Source organism: Microcaecilia unicolor, unplaced genomic scaffold, assembly GCF_901765095.1.
Source record: "Microcaecilia unicolor unplaced genomic scaffold, aMicUni1.1, whole genome shotgun sequence".
Classification (NCBI taxonomy): domain Eukaryota; kingdom Metazoa; phylum Chordata; class Amphibia; order Gymnophiona; family Siphonopidae; genus Microcaecilia; species Microcaecilia unicolor.
In genome coordinates this window covers 1-24,248 of record NW_021963131.1, presented here as the reverse complement: position 1 = coordinate 24,248, position 24,248 = coordinate 1, and the positions used below count along the sequence as shown (strand labels likewise).

Here is a 24,248-nt window from a genome sequence, read left to right as displayed (position 1 = left end):
CTTGTCCTATCTGTCTCCAAATATCAGCCTTGAAAGAAGAGATCAACAGACTCAAGAAGGAAGTAACTACAATTAAAGAAGCGTCCAGGATTATTCATGTCCCAGCTAATTTACTACCACCACTGCCTCAGAGAATGAAACATCAGAGGAATAGATGGGTCATAGTAGTCTCTGGTAGACTAAGATCTGTGACAAAGAAACACTTGCCCTTCCAAGCTTTGCCCCTGTCAAATTCTTTTGCAGCGTTGCATCATTATGATACCCAAAAAAGAAGTACTGTGGTAGAACCAGAGGCAATGAAAATAGCACAACCCCAGAAACATCCCCCAACTAATGACAGAATTGTGAAAAGCAGAAAATTATTACTGCTCGGAGACTCCATTATCAGAGGCATTAACTTAGGAGCACAGTTCAGGGGTTCCAATTTAGTGAAATGTCTTCCAGGATCTTCAGCTACAAGATGTACAGACCAAATACTGAAAGTGATCCGAGAAGAGAGCGAGGCTTCTAACGCTGATGTTGTAATTCACCTGGGGTATAACAGAGAGAGGGGGAGCAAAGCACAGAAAACCAAGAAACAAAAAAGCACCAAGGGCCTTCAAGATAAAGGGGAATTGAAGTTTTTAATCATATACGTTGATAAAACAATGCTTGAATGGACCCGACACAGTCCGTGTTTTGGCGCACAGCGCCTGCGTCAGGGGTTGCAAGAAACAGCTGACAACATTCAGTAGTATTGTGAAAATAATACAATGTACTGCTACGCCATGTGATCCCCTTCACACAAGTTTGAAAAGATAAATTGATTGAGGAAACGCAGTCCTTCAGTCGTGGATTCAATTAAGTAATAAAAGTCTGTGCTCGTGCGGGAGAGCAGGGTGGCACACTTATTAGTGGTGACAATCAACGAAAGTAGGGTCACAGGCCTTAAAGATTAAGTTCTCCTGATGACGCGATAAGTGCGAAACACACGATGTGTTGAGAACCTGAGAGAATATGAGAATATAAGAGAAGATAGAAGGTGGATAAACAAAAAAGATCTACTCATTGAGAATAGAATTGAAGTTTTGCTCATTTACACTTTTGACACAAGCACGGACTTTTATTGACAAAGCTGAGGCACTGCTAAGGAGCACCCAACGATTTCCGGCTATAAATCATCCAGCCCCACGCTAAGTACTAGTTTTGCTGTTGTAATGCCTACCGATTGTTTATTTAGGTTGTTTATCAACTTGTAACAGCGGGATTTGAATTAGGCGGTAGGTAGGGCTAAGGTGCAATGATGTTGAGTTTGCATGTTGCGTCTCAGTAGTTCAGCCTAAGCAACATGTATTTTACTGAGCACTTACATGTCATAAGCTGAATGCTATCACCCTCATTCACACATAACTCACAGCATAATAAAAAAGAAAAAAAGAATATAGGAACTCAATAACGGTTTCTAAAGAATTCATATGAGAGTTAAAAGTTAATGCCAAGAAGTGTAAAGTGATGCACTTGGGGTGCGGAAACCCAAGAGAGATACCGGATAGGAGGGGAGAGATTAGTAAGCTTGACTCAGGAGAAAGATCTTGGAGTGTTGGTGTCAGAGGATCTGAAGGTGAAGAAACAATGCAACAAGGCGACAGCTGTGGCCAGAAGGATGCTAGGCTACGTAGAGAGGGGCATAACCAGCAGGAGGTGTTGATGCCCCTCTACAAGTCGTTGGTGAGGCCCCACTTGGAGTATTGTGTTGAGTTTTGGAGGCCGTATCTTGCTAAAGATGTAAAAAGACTGGAAGCGGTGCAAAGAAAAGCTGCCAAAATGGTATGGGATTTGTGTTGCAAACAGTACGAGAAGAGACTTGCTAACTGAACATGTATACCTTGGAGGAAAGGAGAAACAGGGGTGATATGATACAGACATTCAAATATTTGAAAGGTATTAATCCGCAAACGAACCTTTTCCGGAGAGGACATGAATTAAGGTTGAAGGGAGGCAGATTCAGGACTAATGTCGGGAAGTACTTTCACGGAGAGGCTGGTGGATATGTGGAATGCCCTCCCGCGGGAGGTGGTGAAGATGAAAACAGTAATGGAATTCAAACATGCGTGGGATAAACACAAAAGAATCCTGTTTAGAAGGAATGGTTCCGTGGAATCTTAGCAGAGATTGGGTGGCGACGCCGATAATTGGTAACAAAACGGGAGCTGGGCAGACTTCTACGGTCTGCGCCCTGATCGTGACTGAATAGATAGGGATGGGCTGGAGTGTAAATTTTAAGGGGCTTCGATGTTAGCTTCAGAACTTAGTACAAGAACAGTACTGGGCAGACTTCTACGGTCTGTGCCCTGAGAATGTCAAAGACAAATCAAACTCGGGTATACATATAAAGGATCACATACCATGTAAAATGAGTTTATCTTGTTGGGCAGACTGGATGGACCGTACAGGTCTTTATCTGCCGTCATTTGCTATGTTACTATGGGACTCATTTTCAAAGCACTTGGACTTCCAAAGTTTCATAGTAACCTATGGAACTTTGTTTAAGTGCTTTGAAAATAGGCCTCTATGTTGCTCATCCACACATTTACATATGTATATATTTTATGTTTTTATGGTTTGTGTTAGATTTATTTTTGAATGTTATGTAATATGATATGGAAAGATTTTGTAGGTTTTGTACAGACCCCTGAAACACGGCCCATGTTAGATCTCATTAAAAAAAACTGCTTTGCTATCCCAACCTTGCAGACCCTTGGTACTTTTTTTGTCATTCCGCCTTGTGCTGTATACTTTGGAATCCCTCTCTTCTGCTGTTAGCTTTCACGTAAGTGCATAAGTGATTAGAATACTGACATTTGCGCACTTTAAAACTTGGCAGTTCCTTTTAGAATTACACCTAAAGGGATAAATTATGGTCACTGCTCTGATAATGCAGGGGTGCTATGAGCATATGAACAAAATTTAACTGCTGTTGCCAGTGTGGAACTCTGGCCAAGCCAGCTGAGTATCAGGACCAATCTGTCTATCTCCCTCCTCAGACCTTGAGGGAAGTTGTGTCTGCTGGGCCTTTGATTTGAGGCCCTCTGTTTGAGAAGCTAATTTCACAGTATTTACAGAGACCTCCTTCTTTTATTTTCCAGTGGATTATCAGTCTCTCTGTCCTGGGGGCACAGGGTACCTAATGTCCAGTCAAGGTTTCACAGGTAGGTCCACACACTGAGAAATAATCATGATGTGATGCAATATTCATTGTCCCACAGCAGGCGGCTCATGTAGCCAATTCATACAATTCTCTTCCTTACTGCTGCGTAATAATGGGGAATAAAAGGGCATTTGGGGGTCTGTGAAAAGATGTTCTTATAAAGGGGATATAAAAGGATTTACTTTCATGGGTGGGGGGACCTTGTGGGACCAGTGAAGAGATGCAGTTATAAAGGGGGTCAGGGCCCAAAGCAAACAAGTAGAAGATGGGGCAGTTGGATCAAGTGAAATTAAAAGTAAGAGAGAGAAATAGTTTGCTATTATGGTTCAGGGGAGGAGGGTGGGGCAAGGGGAGGAGGTCGAGTTATATAATGTGGGAAAGGATGAAGTTGAGATGTATAGATGTAGTATGTGTTAAGTAAACTTGTGAGATTTTTGTGGTAAACGTCTTTTATGTATATATAATATGAGAAGAGTAATAACATTTTTTATAATCAAGCACACCAGCTGTCACCCATCATATTCTTTTTGTGATTTTGTTGTACTCTGATCTGCCTGAGGACTTACATGTTATAAACTGAAGATTCACTACATACTATTGGCCCCCTTCCCAGTCCGGACTCAGCACTAGGGTTGCCAACTGGCTCCAGATTCACCCAACAGGGTCAATCCAGTCCAGGTTTACCCCATTGGATGCAGGTACTTGTCTTGCTTTTGCTTAGGGAATCCAGTGGAGGAGTGGCCTAGTGGTTAGGGTGGTTCCTGAGGAACTGAGTTTGATTCCCACTTCAGACACAGGCAGCTCCTTGTGACTCTGGGCAAGTCACAACCCTCCATTGCCCCATGTAAGCCGCATTGAGCCTGCCATGAGTGGGAAAGCGCGGGGTACAAATGTAACAAAAAAAAATCAGAACTGCAAGTCCCTGCATGCAGTGGGGTAAATCCTAGACTGAATCAACCCTATCGGGCAAATCTGGAGCCAGTAGGCAACTCTATACAGCACTCCTCTCTGTCTTTGTATCCCCGACCAGGCGAATGTGATTTTTCAGCCCCTAGCCTGACCAGAGCACTCTGTCCCTCTTTCCTCCCAAGCTCCAGACTTCTCTGCAACCCTCTGGCCCCCACAGTTTTGCAGGGATCAGGCACCAGCATTCTCTCATTCAGAGCTGTCCTTTTACCCTTTTCCAGTGCCAGACAGTGTTCCACTGCCAGCCTTCCTGCTTCCAGCCCATGTGGATACAGTGAAATTACACAAGTACACTTCTCAGTAGGGTGCCTTGGTCACCCACAGACAGAACCCACTGTTTAATGTATTTATATAGAGAAATATTTAAACCCTTCAGCCCCCCTCCCCCCACCTTCCCCAGCTTAATCACTTCACCTCCTTCATCCCCCAACCTCCTGGCATAATCTTATCATCCCCATTCCTCAGCGACCCTCCAGACCGGTCAAGACGCGGTCAAGACGCGTGGGTTATGTCCTCCTACCAGCAGAGGGAGACTGAGAAAACACTAAGCTTTTGAAGCCTGTATATATAACCTGTGCAGAACCTCCACTAGCCAGTATTTTCTCAGTCTCAGCAGAGGTAGCAGTTGACAGCCTGTGCAGTCTCCAATAATCTGGTGAGGTAGTTTGTCATTGGGTCGTAGGATTTTTTCCTTCCAAACTTTATTCTGTTGCAGTACCCTGTACGTGTGTGTAAAAAAAAAAAAAAAAAAAGTGCTTTGGGGCCCTGGGTCTGGTGGGGCCCAGTTTTTCCCCCTGGGGTGTTACACCTATGTTTGGGTCCCTCCCCCTGTTGGCTTGGCAGCTTTGTGCCTCGGCTGCTTTCTCAGTATTGTAGCCTTGAGTGCCTTACAATTTCCAGATGCCAGAGTTAGAGTACGATGCCTTTAAGGTCAGTTATTCTATGTCATTTTGCTTGCCAGCTTTGTGCCTCGGCTGCTTTCTCAGTATTGTAGCCTTGAGTGCCTTACAATTTCCAGATGCCAGAATTAGAGTACTGTGCCTTTAAGGTCAGTTATTCTATTTCGTTTTGCTTGGCAGCTTTGTGCCTCGGCTGCTTTCTCAGTATTGTAGCCTTGAGTGCCTTACAATTTCCAGCTGCCAGAGTTGGAGTACTGTGCCTTTAAGGGCATTTATTTCTTTATTTTCAGCGGACCGAACGGGGGTTTTGATTCCTTGCTGGAACGAGAGAGCAGCGCTTTCTCCAGTGCTTTTGCAGTGTGAGTGAGTTTTTGGTTTGGCGCGTTTGCGGAACAGCTTTTCCCTTCTTTCGTGGTTTATGGCGGCCCAGCTCCTCCGATGTCGCGCATGCTCGTGGCGAGGGGTAGAGGCGCCGGGCGCTCAGTGTAGCTTTGCGGTGCACCTATAAAGGTGGCTGCGGCACCCCCCGACTTGACCGCGGAGGGATCGATGGTGTCGGGAGTCTCCGGGTCAGCGGGAGCGTAGGCAGGGCCGCTGTCAGCGGGAACAGTTTCGGCGGGAACAGCCGCCATCTTGAGTCTGACGCGGCCCATGGAGCCGGCTGGTTTTGGGCCTGCGGCCTCCGTTTTTGGCACAAAAGGGCCTAATGACGGTCCAGGAATGGTGGGTTTTCCTCCAGATTTTGTCTGGACGCGGTATCAGGCCTGGAGATCGGGACCCCCCCCCTCCCCCCCCCAATTGGAAGAGGGGGCTATTTCCATCTTGGCTGAGAGACCACGGTTAGAGTGGTCAGAAGACAGGCAATGTTTTTCTCCTGTAGCTGCAGAAGCTGCGCTTAGTGATCTGGGGGAGTCAGATGGAATTGACGGCTCTCAGGAGCAGGATTGTTGGATTCCTGGAGAGGATCCTTCAGTAGTGCGGATTTTCCATAGAGATGAGCTGTCAGAACTCATAGATCAGGTGTCGTCCACCCTTCAGTTTGGTCCTGAGGTGGCGTTGGGGGAAACTGTCCAGGATCCGTTGGTGAAGGGCATTCAGCGTCAGGCGTGATCCTTCCCTATGAACAAGGATCTCCGGGAGATGATTTGTCAGGAATGGGATTTGCCGTGTAAGGTGGCAAAGGCAATGGCGAGGCTTTATCCCCTCCCTCAGGACGATAGGGATTCCTTTAAGGCTCCCACGGTAGATGCAGTAGTGACGGCAGTAATTATAGCTACGGCTATCCCGGTTGATGGAGGAACGGCTCTCCGTGATCCTCAGGATAGGAAGTTGGGATCTTTTCTCAAGCGTAGTTTTGTTTTGTCGGCTCTAGCCCTGCAGGCCTCGGTTTGTGGGGGTCTGGTAGCTCGGGCATGTTTTCGTTGGGCCGAGAAGCTCCTGGATGATTCGGTAGATGTTGGTTCTTCTGGGGGTCAGGAGTTAGCCGACTTGGACATGGGTTCATCCTTTTTGTCTGAGGCTTTTATGATTTGTTGCCTACTTCAGACAAAAAATATGGCTATGGTTGTGGGTCTCTGCCACTTAAGGGAGCTATGCTCTTTGGAGAAGATTTGGACAAGTTAGTGTGAGGTCTTAGTGATACCAAGGTTCTATGGCTTCCAGATTTTCGGTTCAAGGCAGGGGCCAGAACTAGTTCCTCTCGGGGACGGTTTAGGGAGGCTCAGCGGTATAGGCCGGGCAGATCGAGTGGGACCTACCCCTAGCTGTCTGTTTGTCCAATTTAGATTGTAAGCTCTGTTGAGCAGGGACTGTCTTTTCATGTTAATTTGTACAGCGCTGCATAAGTCTAGTAGTGCTATAGAAATGTTTAATAGTAGTAGGACCTCTAGGGGTCGGTTTTTCCAGCGCACACAGTTCTTTCGTGAGAGTCGTCCCGGAGGGCGTGGCTTTTCCGCGGGAGGTTAGTATTCAGGCCACAATTCCCAATGAAGGTGTGCGGGCTCAGGCTCTGGTGCATGTTGGGGCTCGGCTGAGTCTGTTTTACCAGAGTTGGGCCCAAATCAGGTCAGATCAGTGGGTTCTCAAGGTGTTTCGAGGCGGATGTGCGCTGGAATTCGAAAGCTGTTCTCCCGAAGTGTTTCTGGAATCCCTCTGTCGGTCTTGGAGCAAGAGGGCAGCAGTGAGGGACACTCTGCGGTGGCTGCTCGCGTTGGGAGCCGTGGTTCCTGTTCCTTCAGATCAGCAACGCTCAGGGTGCTATTTGATCTATTTTGTGGTCCACAAGAAAGAGGACACTTTTCGTCACATTTTAGATCTCAAAAGGGTCAATGCGGCACTCAAGGTGCCCTCTTTCCGGATGGAGACGTTGCGGTCGGTCACTGGTGCGGTCAGGAAAGGAGAGTTTCTCACTTCCCTGGATTTGACGGAAGCTTATCTTCACTTTCCTTTGTGCAGCCTTTTGGTTCCAAGTTACAGGGTCCGATTCGTCGGTTCCTTGCAGAGAAGGCGCCGACGGCCCGTACTTATCGTCAGGTCCTGGGCCTGATGGCGGCGACCATAGAGGTAGTTCCGTGGGCCAGGGCGCACATGCGTCAGGTACAGTCAGCTCTGCTCAGTCATTGGTCCCCTCTGTCGCAGGACTTGGAAATGTGTTGTCCGCTGTCGGTGGCCCCTCGTCTCAGTCTCCGCTGGTGGCTCAGTCCGCGCAATTTGGGAAAGGAATGCCGTTGGAGTCCCCACAGGGGCTGGTAATGGTCACGGATGCCAGTCTGCAAGGTTGGGGGGCACATTGTCTCAGTCAGGTAGCTCAAGGCCGGTGGTCTCGGGCAGAAGCAGAGTGGTCCATCAACCGGCTGGAAACTCGGGCCATTCGGGTGGCGCTCCAGGCCTTGACGTCGGTGGTTCGCCACAAGGCAGTCCGAGTGCTTTGTGACAATGCCATGGCAGTAGCATATGTCAACCGTCAAGGGGGGAACAAAGAGCCTTGGCGGCGCAGTTGAACTCATCTTCAGGCTCTCTTGGCAGCGCATGTGGCCGGGGTAGGTCACATAGATGCAGATTATCTCAGCAGGCACACTCTAGATCCCAGAGAGTGGTCTTTTCTTCGGTCAGTGTTCCAGTGAGTTGTGTCGGTCTGGGGACTTTCGGTGATCTTAGGGCAACGGCTCGCTATGCGCAAGTTCAGAGATTTTTTTTTTCAGTCGCTGAAGAGACCCTTGAGCGGAGGAAATCGACACTCTTCTGTTGCCTTGGCTTCGGGAGTGACTGTATGTGTTTCCTCTGTGGCTGTTAGTCGGTCGAGTAATATAGCGCATCGAACATCACTCCGGTCGGGTGATTCTGGTAGCTTCGGATTGGCAGCGTCGACCATGGTATGGAGACTTGGTGCGGTTGGCAGGGGCGGCGGCCCTGCCTTTGTTGGGATCAGTTCTGTGTCAAGGCCCGATAATCATGCCGGATCCGGCTCGGTTTTCGCTTATGGCTTGGCTCTTGAGCTGCACAAGTTGAAGAAGAAGGGGCTTTCGTCCAGTGGCTTTGCTACGATGTTGAGTTGCCGTAGACGATCCACTTCCTTGGCGTATGTCCGGGTTTGGAGAATCTTTGAGCACTGGTGTGAAGACCATCGAGTTCGGCCGTTTCACTCTTCGGTGGCGGAAGTTTTGGAATTTTTGCACGATGGTGTTGATAGAGGTCTGGCCTTGTCTACACTGAAGGTTCAGGTGGCAGCTTTGTCATGTTTTCGTGGGAAGCTTCAGTGAAAGTCCTTCGCGTCTGTGCCTGAGGTAGTGCGTTTTTTGAAGGGTGTTAAGTTGCTGCGTCCGCCTCAGTGACGGATGGTGCCTCCGTGGGATTTGAAGCTAGTTTTGGATGCTTTGATCAGGCCTCCGTTTGTGCCTCTGGTATCGGCATCTTGTAAGGATTTATCTTTAAAGGCGGTCTTGTTGGTGGCGATTACTTCAGCACGGAGTGTTTCAGAGCTTCAGGCTTTGTCTTTTAGGGAACCATTTTTGTCCTTTCTGAGGGAAAGGTTTCGTTGCGGACGGTGCTTTCCTTTTTTGCCCAAGGTGGTTTCCGAGTTCCATGTTAATCAGGTCATCTCTCTGCCAGTGTTGGGTGATATGGCTGGAGATTCGGAGCAGCGTGGTATTGCCAAGCTGGATGTCAGGAGAGTTTTGAGTTGTTATCTCTCTGGAACTCAGGACTTCAGAGCCTCTGACCGTTTGTTCGTTCTTCATTTTGGCCCAAAGAAGGGTGCAGCGGCTCCTAAGGTGACCATAGCACGGTGGTTGAAGGAGGCGGTTGCATCTGCTTACTTGGTGAAGGGTCCTGTGGTGCCTAGGGGCTGGTCTGCTCATTCCACTAGGGGAATGGCAGCCTCGTGGCGGAGAATAGTATGATTTCTCTGTTAGATATTTGTCGGGCTGCGGTTTGGTTTTCGTTGCATTCCTTTGTGAAGCATTATAGGATTCCTGTGCATGCAAAGGACGAGGTGCGCTTTGGGGCAGCAATTTTGACCTCTGGCCTTAGTAGGTCCCTCCCATAAGTTAGTTACTGCTCTGGTACGTCCCACGCGTCTTGACCGGTCTGGAGGGTCGCTGAGGAAGGTGAAATTAGATCTTACCTGCTAATTTTCTTTCCTCTAGACCCTCCAGACCGGTCAAGAGCCCGCCCTGTCTGTATTGGAGGCCAGGAGGTGTGTTTGTTGGATAATTCTTGGCTGCTGTAAATTGTTGTTTCTCTAATTGCAGACTGTTTATTTCTGTTTTGTGATAGGAGTCCGGGACAGGTGGGGCTCTTCTTTGATAGTCCACCTGTAGAAGCCCAACTGTTTTATCAAAGGCAAAGGAACATGTTTCCGTAAGAGCAAGCGGAAGATGTTTCTTGTTTTTGCAGTTTACTGTGACCACGTACAGGGTTGCTAGTTGTTGTTAGTGTTTTTTGTTTCTCTGCTTTGTCAGGGGTATACTGGCTAGTGGAGGTTCTGCACAGGTTATATATACAGGCTTCAAAAGCTTAGTGTTTTCTCAGTCTCCCTCTGCTGGTAGGAGGACATAACCCACGCGTCTTGACCGCGTCTTGACCGGTCTGGAGGGTCTAGAGGAAAGAAAATTAGCAGGTAAGATCTAATTTCACCTTCTTCTCCCTGCTCCCTGCCATGGTTAGATCAACAGGCTGAGAACCAGGGAAGCCAGGGTTCAAATCCCACAGCGGCTCCTTGTGCCCTTGAGCAAATCACTTATCCTTCCACTGCCTCAGGTACAAACCTAGAAATCAATATTCAGAGCTATTCGTTTGGGTTTCAGCACCTGCTGCTGGGATAACTAGCACTCACCAGACCCAGGGCCACATGCACTAAACTTTACCAGGCAATAACAAGCTAATAATGAGCCATTAACGAGCAAGTAGTAAACCCTGGCATGCACTAAATACTTTTTTCCGACGACGGGTAGCAGCTAACGCAAACGGAATGCAGATGAGCAAATTGTGTAGAAACCCTATTGAAATGAGATGCACTAAGCTTTTCCGCTTGCCCTAACGCTGGAAAACGCCGGGAAAGCTAATGAGAGGTCTGTACCTCTCGTTGGGGCTGCGCGGGCTTCGAAAACTTATAAAATGTAAAAATAAAAAATAGGGAGGGGGCAAAAACGTTCGTCAGGAGCGTCCTTTATGGATGTTCTTCACTGTAGGTATTATAGGTATTATTTAAAAAATCGCAGGTATTCGCTGCACCTATGGTATGCCGCTCCCCCCTCCCCCCTGCATTGAAATCAGAACTTTTACGCAGCCCCGGCCCTCCTTCCTCCCTCCCTTCCTTGAAATGACAGCTTCCCCGCCACCCCCCCCTGTGGTCGTCGCTGCCGCCGCTCCCCCCCTCCACCCGCCCCCTTCCGTTACGTCAGACGAGGGTGGGCCAGGAGCAAAGGAGGGAAGTCCGAAGAGGCGATCAGCTGTTTTTGCCGGTGCAGCGCCTTCACACGGAGGTGAGAGGCGCTGCGAGGGCCCGGTGGCAGACGGAAGGGGGAGGGTGGAGGGGGAGAGCGGCGGCGGCGACGACCTCAGGGGGGCAGCGAGGGCGGGGCCACGGGGCGGAGGATGGCAGGGAAGCTGTCATTTCGAGGAAGGGGGGGCCGGGGCTGCGTAAAAGTTCTGATTTCAATGCAGGGGGGAGCGGGGAGCGGCGGCGACCTCGGGCGGGGGGGGCAAGGCTGTTAATAAAGGATGTCCATAAAGGACGTGGTTTTTTTTTTTTTTTGCGTCTTTGGCATGCGCAAAGCAGCCAGCATAACACTTGGCTGCTGTGCGCATGCTCTACCGGCCGATTATCCGACGGTTTTACGAAGGGTTAGAGAATGCAAGTGAGCTGCAACGAGCAGCTCATTTGCATTCCCTTTCCTTCATGCATAGCCATTCCCTACCGATTTGCTATGGAATTCAGTAGGGAAAGGCTCTAAGGATGACTTTAGTGCATCCCTCATTAGATGGGAGGTGGAGAGCTAAGGTGTTGATTCTGCTGATATTCAAGGTTTGTACTCAGACACCTATCTGGGCAAGTTAGAACAACAAAATGGTTGTCCTGTCTTGTCCATAGCTGCCGGATACTGATACTGAATGTCGGCAGTAATTCCAGCACTTGATATCAAGGTATAAAAACTGCCGTGAGTTTACCCCCTTAGATCACTATTCCCTCTAAGCCAGGGGTTCTCGACCCAGTCCTTGGGACACACCTAGCAAATCGGGTTTTCAGGATACCCACAATGAATATGCATGAAATAAATTTGCATGCCCTACCTCCATTGTATGTAGATTTATCTCATGCATATTCATTGTGGGAATCCTGAAAATCTAACTGGCTAGATGTGTCCTGAGGACTCGGCTGAGAACCCCTGCCTTATGCTGAGCCAGAGTCTTCCACTTACAGTCCTGCCAGTGGGTGGTGCTGTTTCACTACACATTTTCAATAGTGAGGGTCAGGCAAATTGTGCAAGACTTTGGGGAACCTTCCTGTCCTAGCAACTAAAGACACAATATTGAAGCACTGCCTCCCAATGGTAGCAATGTAGTTGGAGGACTCCTGCTCAGCTTAGAGGGAACAATGCCTTAAATTTATAAGCTCTCTAGGGACAGGGGAATACCTACTGTACCTGAATGTAACTCAGCTTGAACTACAACTGAACAAGGCATGAAATAAATCCAAATAAATTGACCCTATGAGGCTGGCAGGTCCCTGATGGCTTCAGGCCCCACGTGGTTCCAGCTGCAGAGGACAAAGCAGCAGTAGGAGTTGAGAAATGCTGCTCACCACCATCTCATATCAGCTGGAGGACAATCTGCAGCGGATGGGGAGGACAGACAGACTTTCACTGGCTCCTCTTCTGTCTGCCTGGGAATCGTTAATTTACCAGGGCAAAGACCTGCGAGTATCTGCAGAACTGGCACATCTTACAAGGCCTGTTCTAATGGCAAATGCCTGATTTTCCTATACCATAGGCCAGGGAGGTAACAGGAAGTTGCTTCTTTAAGGAGGGACATGCTTGAAGGAAGGTCTTATGGTGTTTGTAAGAGATATCAAGATGTCCACTTGTACCCTATAATGCCCCTAACTCATATTCTGACATTTTTTTTCTGTCTCCACACAGATGCCGATGAGTGCCTGTTGTTTGGGCCCCAAATCTGCAAGAGTGGTGTCTGCGTGAACAAGGTGCCTGGCTATGCTTGTTACTGTGCCAATGGCTACTACTACGAAATCCATCAACTGGAGTGTATCGGTAAATGCCATGCTGATCTTCTGATAGAAACCACTGAGGACTTTGCTCTTCAGCTCATAGCCCCACACTAAACTGTATCATTTCCATTTTCTGTTTGCTTTTTCCATTCCCAGCTTGAATTGTGTATGTTTACTGGACTATATTTCCTAGTTACTTCAGAGGGACAATAGCATTCAAAGTCCAGGTTGTGTTCTGACATCATCAGAACATTTCTACAGTTACGTAATTCAGTTGCATTGTATATTGTGTAGAGGTGAGTCTTGCTTTTCCTCCTGGGGTGGCAGCACTTCTCTGATATTTTCTCCCTCACTGTTCATCATGCAGATAATGACGAGTGCCGGGAGGAGGAGGAGGCCTGCATAGGGGGTCGTTGTATAAACACTATGGGATCTTACTACTGTACCTGTGTACCCCCTCTGATATTGGATGACTCTCAAAGGCGTTGCATCGCAAACACCAGCCAGACCCTGGGTATGAAACATTCAGATTATCCAAGTTTATTCCACAGTATATGTAGCTTACAAGCTTAAAGCTTACCTGAGCACAGTGGCACAAAAGGTGATCAATAACATAAGAATGAAAAATATTTCCTTTCTGGTGTGTCGCTGATTCTGAATCAGGCCTCTTGTTTGCAATATTTATGGTTTATTGAACTTGATGTACTGCCTTTTTCTTGTCACACGTTGCAAAGCAGTTTACAAGACAAAGATATCAAAAATAAAAAGGAATGCCATTACTCAGTAGGAAAATACAGCGGCGCAGCCAGACCTAGTATTTTGCGTGGGCCCACAGTTAACTTGTATGGATCCTTCCATCCCCTTCCCTGGTAGATGTAAAACATATTTTTTTTTAAACCTTCCTCTCTCCCCCAGTGGCGTACCTAGGGTAATTGACAACCCGGGGCTGGTCATTTTTTAACACCCCCCTCCAAAATCCAGTACTAGGCATACCGAGAATACAAAACACTCAGGACCTATAGAGCAATTCTACCATACCATAAGCAGTCATTTCTATGAGTCACACATGGAAAAAGAAATCTTAAACACTACAGTGAGCACTAGAACATCAATTCACCTATTGTAAAATGAAACCAGACAGATAGTACAGATCGTCAATCCTGCACAGTCAATGCCAACTTAAAGTCATGTCTTTTTCACAAACACAGATACACCCTAATCCACTATAGAATAAGTAATCATAAACTTTCTATTTAGACAAAAATTAAACTGAACCCCCGATGCCAGACTCTGCATATAATGCAACACCACAGAAACAGAAAATGTCCCCTAGTACTGTGCAAAATATAAAGACAGCAGATGTAAATTTGGAAAAAAAACTAACAAATACCAATCACCACTTTACAAATTAACAAATAGAAATAAAACAAATATAGAAAATAAAATACCATTTTATTGGACTAATACATTTAATTGTCAGAGGCCAAAACCTTCTTCCTCAGGTCAATACAGTATAGTGTGTTACAGTGTCCTAACCTGACCTGAGGATGGGGGTTTTGTTCTCCGAAAGTTAGTCAAGATGTATTAAAATTAATCCAATAAAAAGATTACCTTATTTACATGTTCTATTATAAACATTTATTAACACAGCTACAATACTACTTTATCCTAAAGCAAAAAATATATATATATATATTTTTTTTATTTACAGTTTATTGTCTCTGGTTTCTGCTTTCCTCATCTTCTTTTCACCGTCTTCCTTCCATCCAGCATCTGTCTTCGTTCTTTCTCTGCCATCCAGTGTCTGCCCTCTCTGCTGTCCCCTCCATCCAATGTCTGCCCTCTCTCCCTGCCCCTTCCATTCACTGTCTGCCCTCTCTCTCCCCCTTCCATTCACTTTCTGCCCTCCCTCACCCCCCATCCATCCAAGGTCTGCCCTCCCTCACCCCCCATCCATTAAGGGTCTGCCCTCCCCTCTCCCCCCATCCATCCAGGGTCTGCCCTCCCTCTCCCCCCCATCCATCCATCCATCGTCTGTCCCCTCTCTCTCTCTCTCTCTGCCCCTTTTTCAGTCCCCAGTTCCAGCCCTCTTATCCCACCTGCCCCTAGTTCTAGCCCCAGCCCACATCTCCCACTTGCTCCCCCTTTTCAGCCCCACTATCCCACCAGTCCGCAGTTTCAGCCCCAGCCCTTTTCTCTCACCAGTCCCGAGCTTCAGCCCCAGCCACTTCTCCCTGTCCCCGCTTCGGCCCCCAGTCCAGTACTAGCCCCCTTATCCCACCTACCCTCCTTTTCAGCCCCCAGTTCCAGCCCCCTTCATCCACATGCCTTGCATTAGGGACCCCTTTTCAGCCCCAGACCCATTTTCCCACCAGTCCCAGGCATGGCTCCCATTTTCTCGCATGGCCCTTTCCCCACCCCCCTTGTCCCCACCCGTCCCCTTCTCCCCTCTTCTCCCACGAGGGCGGGACCCAGTGAGGGAAGACCCGACGCGACGACGTGACGTCGACGAGGAGGTTTGCCGGCGCTTTCTTTTACAAGCAGGCAGGGCAGACACGAAGCGCTGCCTGCCATGCTGCTTTTCAGATTTTTTTTAAAGGCATAGGATGGAGAGGAGACGAGGGCTGACTGCAGTCAGCAACCGAGCACCCCCCCCCCCCTGACATCCGGGGCGGACCGCCCCCACCGCCCCCCCCCCCCCCCCTTGGTACGCCACTGCTATCCCCACATCCAACATATCTCTGTCTCCCCAATTCCTCACTCGTGGACTGGTAACTCCCCCTGTCTCTGAACCCCCTCTCTGGTCTACCTCAGACATATGGCAGGCTTCCCTCTGCCATATCCCACCCTCGCTGACATCACTTCCTAGGGTTACCATATTTGCTGCGACAAAAAAAGAGGACACTACTACTACTACTACTACTACTATTTAGCATTTCTATAGCGCTACAAGGCGTACGCAGCGCTGCACAAACATAGAAGAAAGACAGTCCCTGCTCAAAGAGCTTACAATCTAATAGACAAAAAATAAATAAAGTAAGCAAATCAAATCAATTAATGTGAACGGGAAGGAAGAGAGGAGGGTAGGTGGAGGCAAGTGGTTAAAAAATGCAGCCCTGCCCCCATCATGCCCCTATCCACCCCTTCTCATGCCCGTACCCCATCCTGTTGTCATACAGTCACCTTGACCCCCCCCCCCCACCCCAAGAAAGCCAGATTCTATAAGCAGTGAAAATACTGGTAAAGTAATAGAATGCATTTGCTACCATAGTCTGCTAAATATAAAATGGAAAGATGTACATTTCCAAAAACAGCAAACATCCATGAGCATGTCCCCCTTTCCTTTCCCTCCCTTCCTTGAGCAATATATCCCCTTCCCCTCTCCATCCCCTTCACCATATGCTGTACTCCAAAGACTAGGTAGGAGTCATCTAGAGATGGGAGTAACTAGTGAGGTAACTAAATTTGCTGACACAAAGTTATTCAAAGTTGTTAATTCGCAAGAGGATTGTGAAAAATTACAAGAGGACCTTACGAGACTGGGTATCTAAATGACAGATGACGTTTAACGTGAACAAGTGATGCATGTGGGAAAGAGGAACCTGAATTATAGCTACATAATGCAGGGTTCCACATTAGGAGTCACTTACCAAGAAAAGGATCTAGACGTCGTCGTTGATGATATGTTGAAACCCTCTGCTCAGTGTGCTGGTGCAGCTAAGAAGGCAAATAGAATGTTAGGTATTATTAGGAAAGGAATGAAAAACAAAAATGAGGACGTTATAATGCCTTTGTATCGGTCCATGGTGCGACCGCATCTCGAATATTGTGTTCAATTCTGGTCACCGCATCTCAAAAAAGATATAGTGGAATTAGAAAAGCTACAGAGAAGGGCAACGAAAATAATAAAGGGGATGAGATGACTTCCCTATGAGGAAAGGTTAAAGCGGTTAGGGCTCTTCAGCTTGGAGAAAAGATGGCTGAGGGGAGATATGATAGAGGTCTATAAAATAATGAGTTGAGTGGAACGGGTAGACATGAATTGTTTGTTTACTCTTTCCAAAAATACTAGGACTAGGGAGCATGCGATGAAGCTACAAAGTAGTAAATTTAAAACAAATCTGAGAAAATTTTTCTTCACTCAACATGTAATTAAATTCGTTGCCAGAGAATGTGGTAAAGGCGGTTAGCTTAGTGGGGTTTTAAAAAGGTTTGGACGGCTTCCTAAAGGAAAAGTCCATAGACCATTATTAAAATGACTTGGGGAAAATCCACTATTTCTGGGATAAGCAGCATAAAATGTATTGAACTTTTTGGGGTCTTGCCAGGTAATTGTGACCTGGGTTGGCCACTGTTGGAAACAGGATGCTGGGCTTGATGGACCTTTGGTCTGTCCCAGTGTGGCAATACTTATGTATCACCCAGCCCAAGGACTGCAGCAGAGTCACCACATGAGCCATAGCCTGCAAGTTGTCCTGAGGTGAAGACTCTCGAATCAGCCAATCATCCAAATAGGGATGAACTTGAATCCCCTCACACCACAACGCTGCAGCAACCACCACCATCATCTTGGACAAGGTGAGTGGATCCATGGCCAAGCCAAAGGGCAGAGCCCTGAACTGAAAGTGCTTGCCTAAGACTGCAAAGCGCAGGAACTGCTGATGGGGCTCCCAAATAGGAATGTGGAAGTAAGCCTCCTTGAGGTCGAGGGCCTTCTTGAGGTTGAGGGCAGTGAGAAACTCCCCTGGCTGAACCGCCGCAATGACCACGCGGACAATTTCCATGCGAAAGTGGCATACGCAAAGCGACTGATTGACACGCTGGAGGTCCAGAATCGGTCAAAAGGAACCTCCCTTCATGGGGACCAAGAAATGGAGTAGTGTCCCTGACCATGCACCGCAGAAGGAATGGGAACGACTGCCCCCGTGAAGTAGCTGCATCAGAGTTGAGCACACAGCCTAACTCTTCTGCGGGGTGGCACGCGGGGACTCCAAGAAAAAATCTGCGATGGGAGAGGCAAATTGTAACTTGTAACCTTCACAAATAAGATCCAGGACCCACTGGTCCAAAGTCAGTGTGGCCCACACCTCGTAATAGCAAGATAAACATCTCTTTATAGAGACCAAGGCATGGGCTAGCGCCCCATCATAGCGAGGCCCGAGGAGTGGCCAAAAATCTGCCAGAGGGCCCAGAAGCACACTTATCTGCCTGAAAGGACTGTCGCTGCTGATACTGGGACAACCTGGATGATACCTTAGTGTCTCAAAAGCGCGCCCGCTGCTGACTAGGCTTAGCAGACATACTCAGCTTATCCTCAGGTAAACACTGTGTCTTGGAGTCTCCTAAGTCCTTGACCAACTTCTCTAAATCCTCACCAAATAAGAGCTTACCCTTAAAAGGAAGCTTAACCAACTGTTGCTTGGACGCCACATCTGTGGCCCACTGCCACAACAGGCGCCAACCAGTCACAGCTAAGAATGCCTGCATAGCAGATGCCTGAACTAAATCATACAACGCATCCAGCAAATAAGCCAGGCCACAATCCACATCTTGAAGCTCGGAAGGGGGAGGCAAAGAGGACTGAGAAAATGAATCAGCAGCCTGCTGTACGAAAGAAAGACAAGCATGCACAACATAAGAGCTGCAAATAGTGGCCTGTAATGCCAGGGTAGAACCTCCAGCTTGTGGTCCTGCACATCTTTGAGTGCAACACCGCTCTCCACTGGCAAATTAGTCATCTTTGTCACCACTGCCACCAGGGCATCCACCTGAGGCAAGCGTAGGCATTCAAGCTCATCATACACCAAAGGATAAAGGCGAGACATCGCCTTGGCCACTCAGAGACTCACATCAGGGGTAGCCCACTGACTCAAAATGAGTTCCTGTATGGCTTCATGCACTGGAAAGACCTTAGGTAGTTTCTTAGTGCTCGCCATCTTGGGGTTCGCCGCAGACTGCGCGTCTGGAGAAGCAAAATTCAAAGCTTGAAGCACCATGGTGGTAAAGGAAGATAATTCCTCCTTATGAAAAACCTGTACAGCCGTGGGGTCGTCTGCTTCAAGCTGTTGCTCTAAATCTGCCAACCCATTGCATTCAGCGAAGTGAAAGTGCGGCCCAACTCAAAGGGCCTAGGGGAAGCCTGCGCTTCCAATTCATCCCCAGCCTCGGATCTCCAATGACCCCGCTTGGAGCCAGGAACCACAGGGTCCAGAACTGGTTCTTGTAAGGCCCCAGAGGTTTTAGGAAAAATCTCGGCCCCAGCAGCCAATCTTTTCAAAAGAAAAGTTCTATGGAGCAATAAAATAAATTTGGGGAGAAGGAGTTATCCCCCCCCCCCCCCCGTGGGAGACATTCCCAATGACACCCCAGAGCCATGTGCTGCACAGCTGCAGGACCAGAAGGAGATGCTGCTTCAAGCGGCAGAGAAACCATAGAAGAAGACACACAGGCCACAGATCCATCAGCTTGAAGTTTGTGCACTTTCCACATGCAGAAACTCCCCAAGTCCACCTCACTAATGCCCCCCTCGAGAGTCTCTGGGTCCGCACAGCCCGCAGAACAAAGACCCGACACTGCTCTCTGCTTCCCACACCGGGAGCAACATTTCACTAATTCAGCCACCATCAGGACGAAGAAAGTGGAATTTAAAAAAAAAACAATCTCACTCACCGAGGGAGAAACAGCTGAGTCAGCAGCTCCAGTGAAAGAAAGCTGCACAGCAAGGCTCTCCTCTGATTGCCCTCTAGCACAGACTGCCAGAGCCCACCAACGAAGCCTGCTATGCAAAGCGCTCTGTGTCCCTAGAAATCATCTCTGGGTTGTTTGTTTTTTAAACTATGTACTGCTCTTGTACTTGTTGATGTCATTTTTTTTAATAGCAAGGCAGGCAGTCTGTGAGGAAGGAGATGGTGAGAGGCAGAAAGAGAGAGAGACACGGGGTGGGGTAGGGACCTGGAGAGACCAGGTGTATCCCTCAAAGCTGGTGTCATACAGCCAGTCACTCCCAGCTCCACTGAACTAGCCAAGCCAGAACAGCAGCAGCCAAAGAAGCCAGGAGCATGTGAAACACATCCGTCCGCCTGCTGGAGATAGAGAATACTGACTGGCCAGTGAGCATGACGTCCTACTACACATTGTACAGGTTTGTACTATCTATCTCCACCTGATGGTAGATGGGCACAACCCACAGGTTTCTGGATTCATCTGCTGTTGGCACTAAGAGAAAAAAGCAGATTCTTTGGTGGAGTCCTAACGAGCACAAGGAATCGGTGGAGGGAACAGGCGGCCATCATGCAATGAATGTAGAGTTCTAACCAGAGTAAGAAGAATGGTCAATGATTACAGGACAGAATTCTACTGTACATTTTGGGGCCCTTTTACTAAAGGATGCTAAGCTCTTAACTTAGGGTTAGTGCGCGAGAACAGGCATTAAAGCATTTTGTGGTATTTTTCCTCTTAGCACGTGGTAACCCACACATTACATTGCATATCTGCTTTATTTTTGGCCTCTAAGAACATAGCCGGCCAAGTCGATATTCAGCACTGTCGGCTAAGTTCATACCAGCCAAAAATAGACCTGCTATTGATGCAGCGATGTGCTGAAAATCAGCAGATAGCCTGTTATATCGCATGATATAACTAGCCATCTGTTAAGCTCTAATTAGGAATATTCAACGGGAGACAGACAGCTCTCTCCCAGTGGATTTTGGTAGATAGCTGGTTAAGTGCCATTTAACCAGCCAGGTGCCGTTCCTGGCCGGTCATCAAGTCTCTTCTCATACGTCTTGTAATGCAATTCCCTTACCATTCTCGTAGCTTTTCTTTGCACCACTTCAATTCTTTTTACATCCTTCGCAAGGTACGGCCTCCAAAACTGGCAACATTTACCCAGATATTTCCCATAACTGGTGCTGACTGCCTATATTTAGCTGCACTATCCCGATAGTGCCGCTGAATACCCTTACAGCATAGGCGTAGACTGGGGGGGCGAGGGGGGGCAGTGCCCCCCCAAACGACGCGAGGCGCTGCCGCGCCATTAGTTAAAAAAAAAAAAAAAAAACACATGCAGGCACGCGCTCCTCTCCGTCCGATTGGCTTCCCTGCCCTCTCTATCTGCGTCCCGCCTTCCTCTGACGTCATTTCCTTTCGGCGGGACGCAGACAGAGAGGGCAGGGAAGCCAAGCGGACGGAGAGGAGCGTCTCCGTCTACTCCTCTCTCTTCCTCCCTCCCTCCGGCGCAGGCAGCAGTCTTTTCCAGCGTTCCTGGCAGCGGTAGCGTTGTACACGCTGCCTTTGGCTCTGCCCCGAAGCCTTCGCTTCAAGTTCCTGTTCCCGCATAGGTGGGAACAGGAACTTGAAGAGAAGGCTTCCGGGGCAGACCGAAGGCAGCGTGTATATCGCTACAGCTGCCAGGAACGCTGGAAAAGACTGCTGCCTGCGCCGGAGGGAGGAAGAGAGGGGGTAAACGGAGTCACCATCTTGGACCTCGCGCGGGGGGGGAGGGGTGGGGAGCAGAGGGAAGATGGATGGGACTGGGAGGGTGGGAAGCAGTGGGAAGGAGCAGGAGATGGATGGGACTGGGAGGGTGGGAAGGAGCAGGAGATGGATGGGACTGGGAGGGTGGGGAGCAGTGGGAAGGAGCAGGAGATGGATGGGACTGGGAGGGGTGGGAAGGAGCAAGAGATGGTGGGGAGCAGAGGGAAGGACCAGGAATTGGATTGGACTGGGAAAGGAGGTGAGCAGAGGGAAGGAGCAGGAGATGGATGGGACTGGGAGGGGTGGGAGCAGCGGGGAAGGAGCAAGAGATGGTTGGACTGGGAGGGGTGGGGAGCAGAGGGAAGGAGCAAGAGATGGATGGGACTGGGAGGGGTGGGGAGCAGAGGGATGGACCAGGAGATGGATGGATTTGGAGAGGTCAGGCACAGCAGAGGGAAGGAGCAAGAGATGGATGGGACGGAGGGATGGTGAGCAGAGGGAAGGAACAGAAGATGGATGGGACTGGGAGGGGTGGGGAGCAGAGGGAAGGAGCAAGAGATGGATGGGACTGGGAGGGTGGGGAGCAGAGGGAAGCCTACTGGAAAGAAGACACTGCATAAAACAGAAGACACTGGGATCAAAGCGAATAGAAAAACTACATGATCAGACAACAAAGGTAAATAAAAGTTTATTTTATTCATAATTTATTAATTGAAATGTGTCAGCTTTTTGAAATGTGCATCTGTGATATTTTGCCTGTAAATTTCATTTCCTTCCTCCATATTAGCATATTCATTTGCATATGTATATATGCAAATGATATGCTAATATGCTCCGCCCATTTTTTGCCCCCCCAAATGAAACAGTCAAACTACGCCTATGCCTTACAGACCACCTTAGCACTAACTGGATAGCGTCAGGGTGAGCAAAAAGTTTTTTGGAAAGCATATATAGTGAGCTTGCTGTCCATATAACTATCTGGATAAAGTTAGGACAGAGAACGTTGTCCTAACTCTATCCGGAGAAATATCTAGGTACTGGGCTCAAATTATTTATTTATTTGTGACATTTATATCCCACATTATCCCAAACAAGTTCGAGTTCAATGTGGCTTACAATAAACCGTATAGGATACATAACAAAAAATAATGCCTAGGAAAGTAATTTGTTGTAAGAATCCAATTTTACAATACAATATCATAAACATATTGGGATAGCTATGGATGTTTAACATTTAGAAAATCTATTATGAATGAGAAATTGTACATGAAGCAAAGAGAAAGTTAATGGTAAATAGAGTAGTAATCAATTTTTGAAATATGGTCGTTCTTTGTGAGGGTTGTTTGAATAGGAACGATTTGAGGATTTTGCAGAATCTAGTATATTCCTGTATATTTCTTATTTTGGGTGGTAAGGCGCTCCACTATTTTTGGTTCCTAGGTAAGTGAAGTCTGCAGAGGGACCGTTTTGTAGATCACTTTTTGCAGTTTGGGAGGTGTGGGCTGAGATAGTTTCTTGCCTCATATTAGTGTTTCTTTGGAGGTAAGTTTATTAATGGTACCATATAGTCTGGAACTGTGCCATTTTGTATATGAAAGATAAAGGTACATAATTTGAAGGTGATTCTCGCTTGATGGGAAGAAGTGTAATTTGATTAATAAAGGGGAGGCACTTTCAAAATGAGAGATTTTATATATGAACTGGCTGCAGTGTTTTGAGCTGTTTTTGGAGTTTTTTCAGCAGGTACTCCTTACAGCCAGCATATTACGCATTACAATAATCGAATTGGGATAATGTTAATGATTGTACCAATAGCCTGAATGTTTCTGATAAGAAATAGGGTCTGATCCTTTTTAGTTTCCAAAGGGACCTGAAGATTTTGTGATTACTGAGGAAACTTGAGTATCAAATGTGAAATGTTTGTCTATAATTATACCTAGAATTTTCAGATTATTGTCAGTGGGGAATGAAGTGTTGTCAGTTGTGAAACTGTTGTAATTGTTTTGGTCAAATAGGTTGGTAATGACCATGAATTTAGTTTTTTTCTTTATTAGCTTTAGTTTGGATTCTGAGTTCCAGGTTTCCAGCACATTTAAGCCAAGTTTTGCCTTTTGTAATATAAATACATAAGTAATGCCATACTGGGAAAGACCAAAGGCCCATCGAGCCCAGCATCCTGTCCCCGACAGCGGCCAAGCCAGGTCAAGGGCACCTGGCAAGCTACCCAAACGTACAAACATTTTATACAAGTTATTCCCAAAATTGTGGATTTTTCCCAAGTCCATTTAGTAGCGGTCTATAGACTTGTCCTTTAGGAAACCGTCCAACCCCTTTTTAAACTCTGCCAAGCTAACCGCCTTCATTACATTCTCCGGCAACAAATTTGAGTTTAATTACGCGTTGGGTGAAGAAACATTTTCTCCTATTTGTTTTAAATTTACTACACTGTAGTTTCATCGCATACCCCCTAGTCCTAGTATTTTTGGAAAGCGTGAACAGACACTTCACATCCACCTGTTCCACTCCACTCATTATTTTATGTACCTCTATCATGTCTCCCCTCAGCTGTCTCTTCTCCAAGCTGAAAAGCCCTAGCCTCCTTAGTCTTTCTTCATAGGGAAGTCGTCCCATCCCCGCTATCATTTTTGTTGCCCTTCGCTGCACCTTTTCCAGTTCTACTATATCTTTCTTGAGATGCGGCAACCAGAATTGAACACAATACTCAAGGTGCGGTCGCACCATGGAGCGATACAACAGCATTATAACATCCTCACATCTGTTCTCCATACCTTTCCTAATAATACTCAACATTCTATTCACTTTCCTAGGCGCAGCAGCACACTGAGGAGAAGGTTTCAGTGTATTATCAACGATGACACCCAGATCCCTTTCTTGGTCCATAACTCCTAACGTGAAACCTTGCATGATGTAACTATAATTTGGGTTCTTTTTTCCCACATGCATCACCTTGCACTTGTTCACATTAAACGTCATCTGC

General features: G+C 47.6%; 1 protein-coding gene across 1 annotated transcript in view; it reads left to right on the top strand.

Moving 5' to 3' along the window:
- The window catches only part of LOC115458977 (latent-transforming growth factor beta-binding protein 4-like), an 80,422-nt gene extending 67,074 nt beyond the window's left edge, over nucleotides 1-13,348 (top strand). Inside the window, exons 13-15 of the mRNA XM_030188838.1 lie at nucleotides 3,126-3,188; nucleotides 12,690-12,818; nucleotides 13,143-13,348. Of these exons, the coding sequence (XP_030044698.1) occupies nucleotides 3,126-3,188; nucleotides 12,690-12,818; nucleotides 13,143-13,348 (398 nt within the window). The remainder of the gene's footprint in view (nucleotides 1-3,125; nucleotides 3,189-12,689; nucleotides 12,819-13,142) is intronic.
- Nucleotides 13,349-24,248: the final 10,900 nt, after the last annotated feature.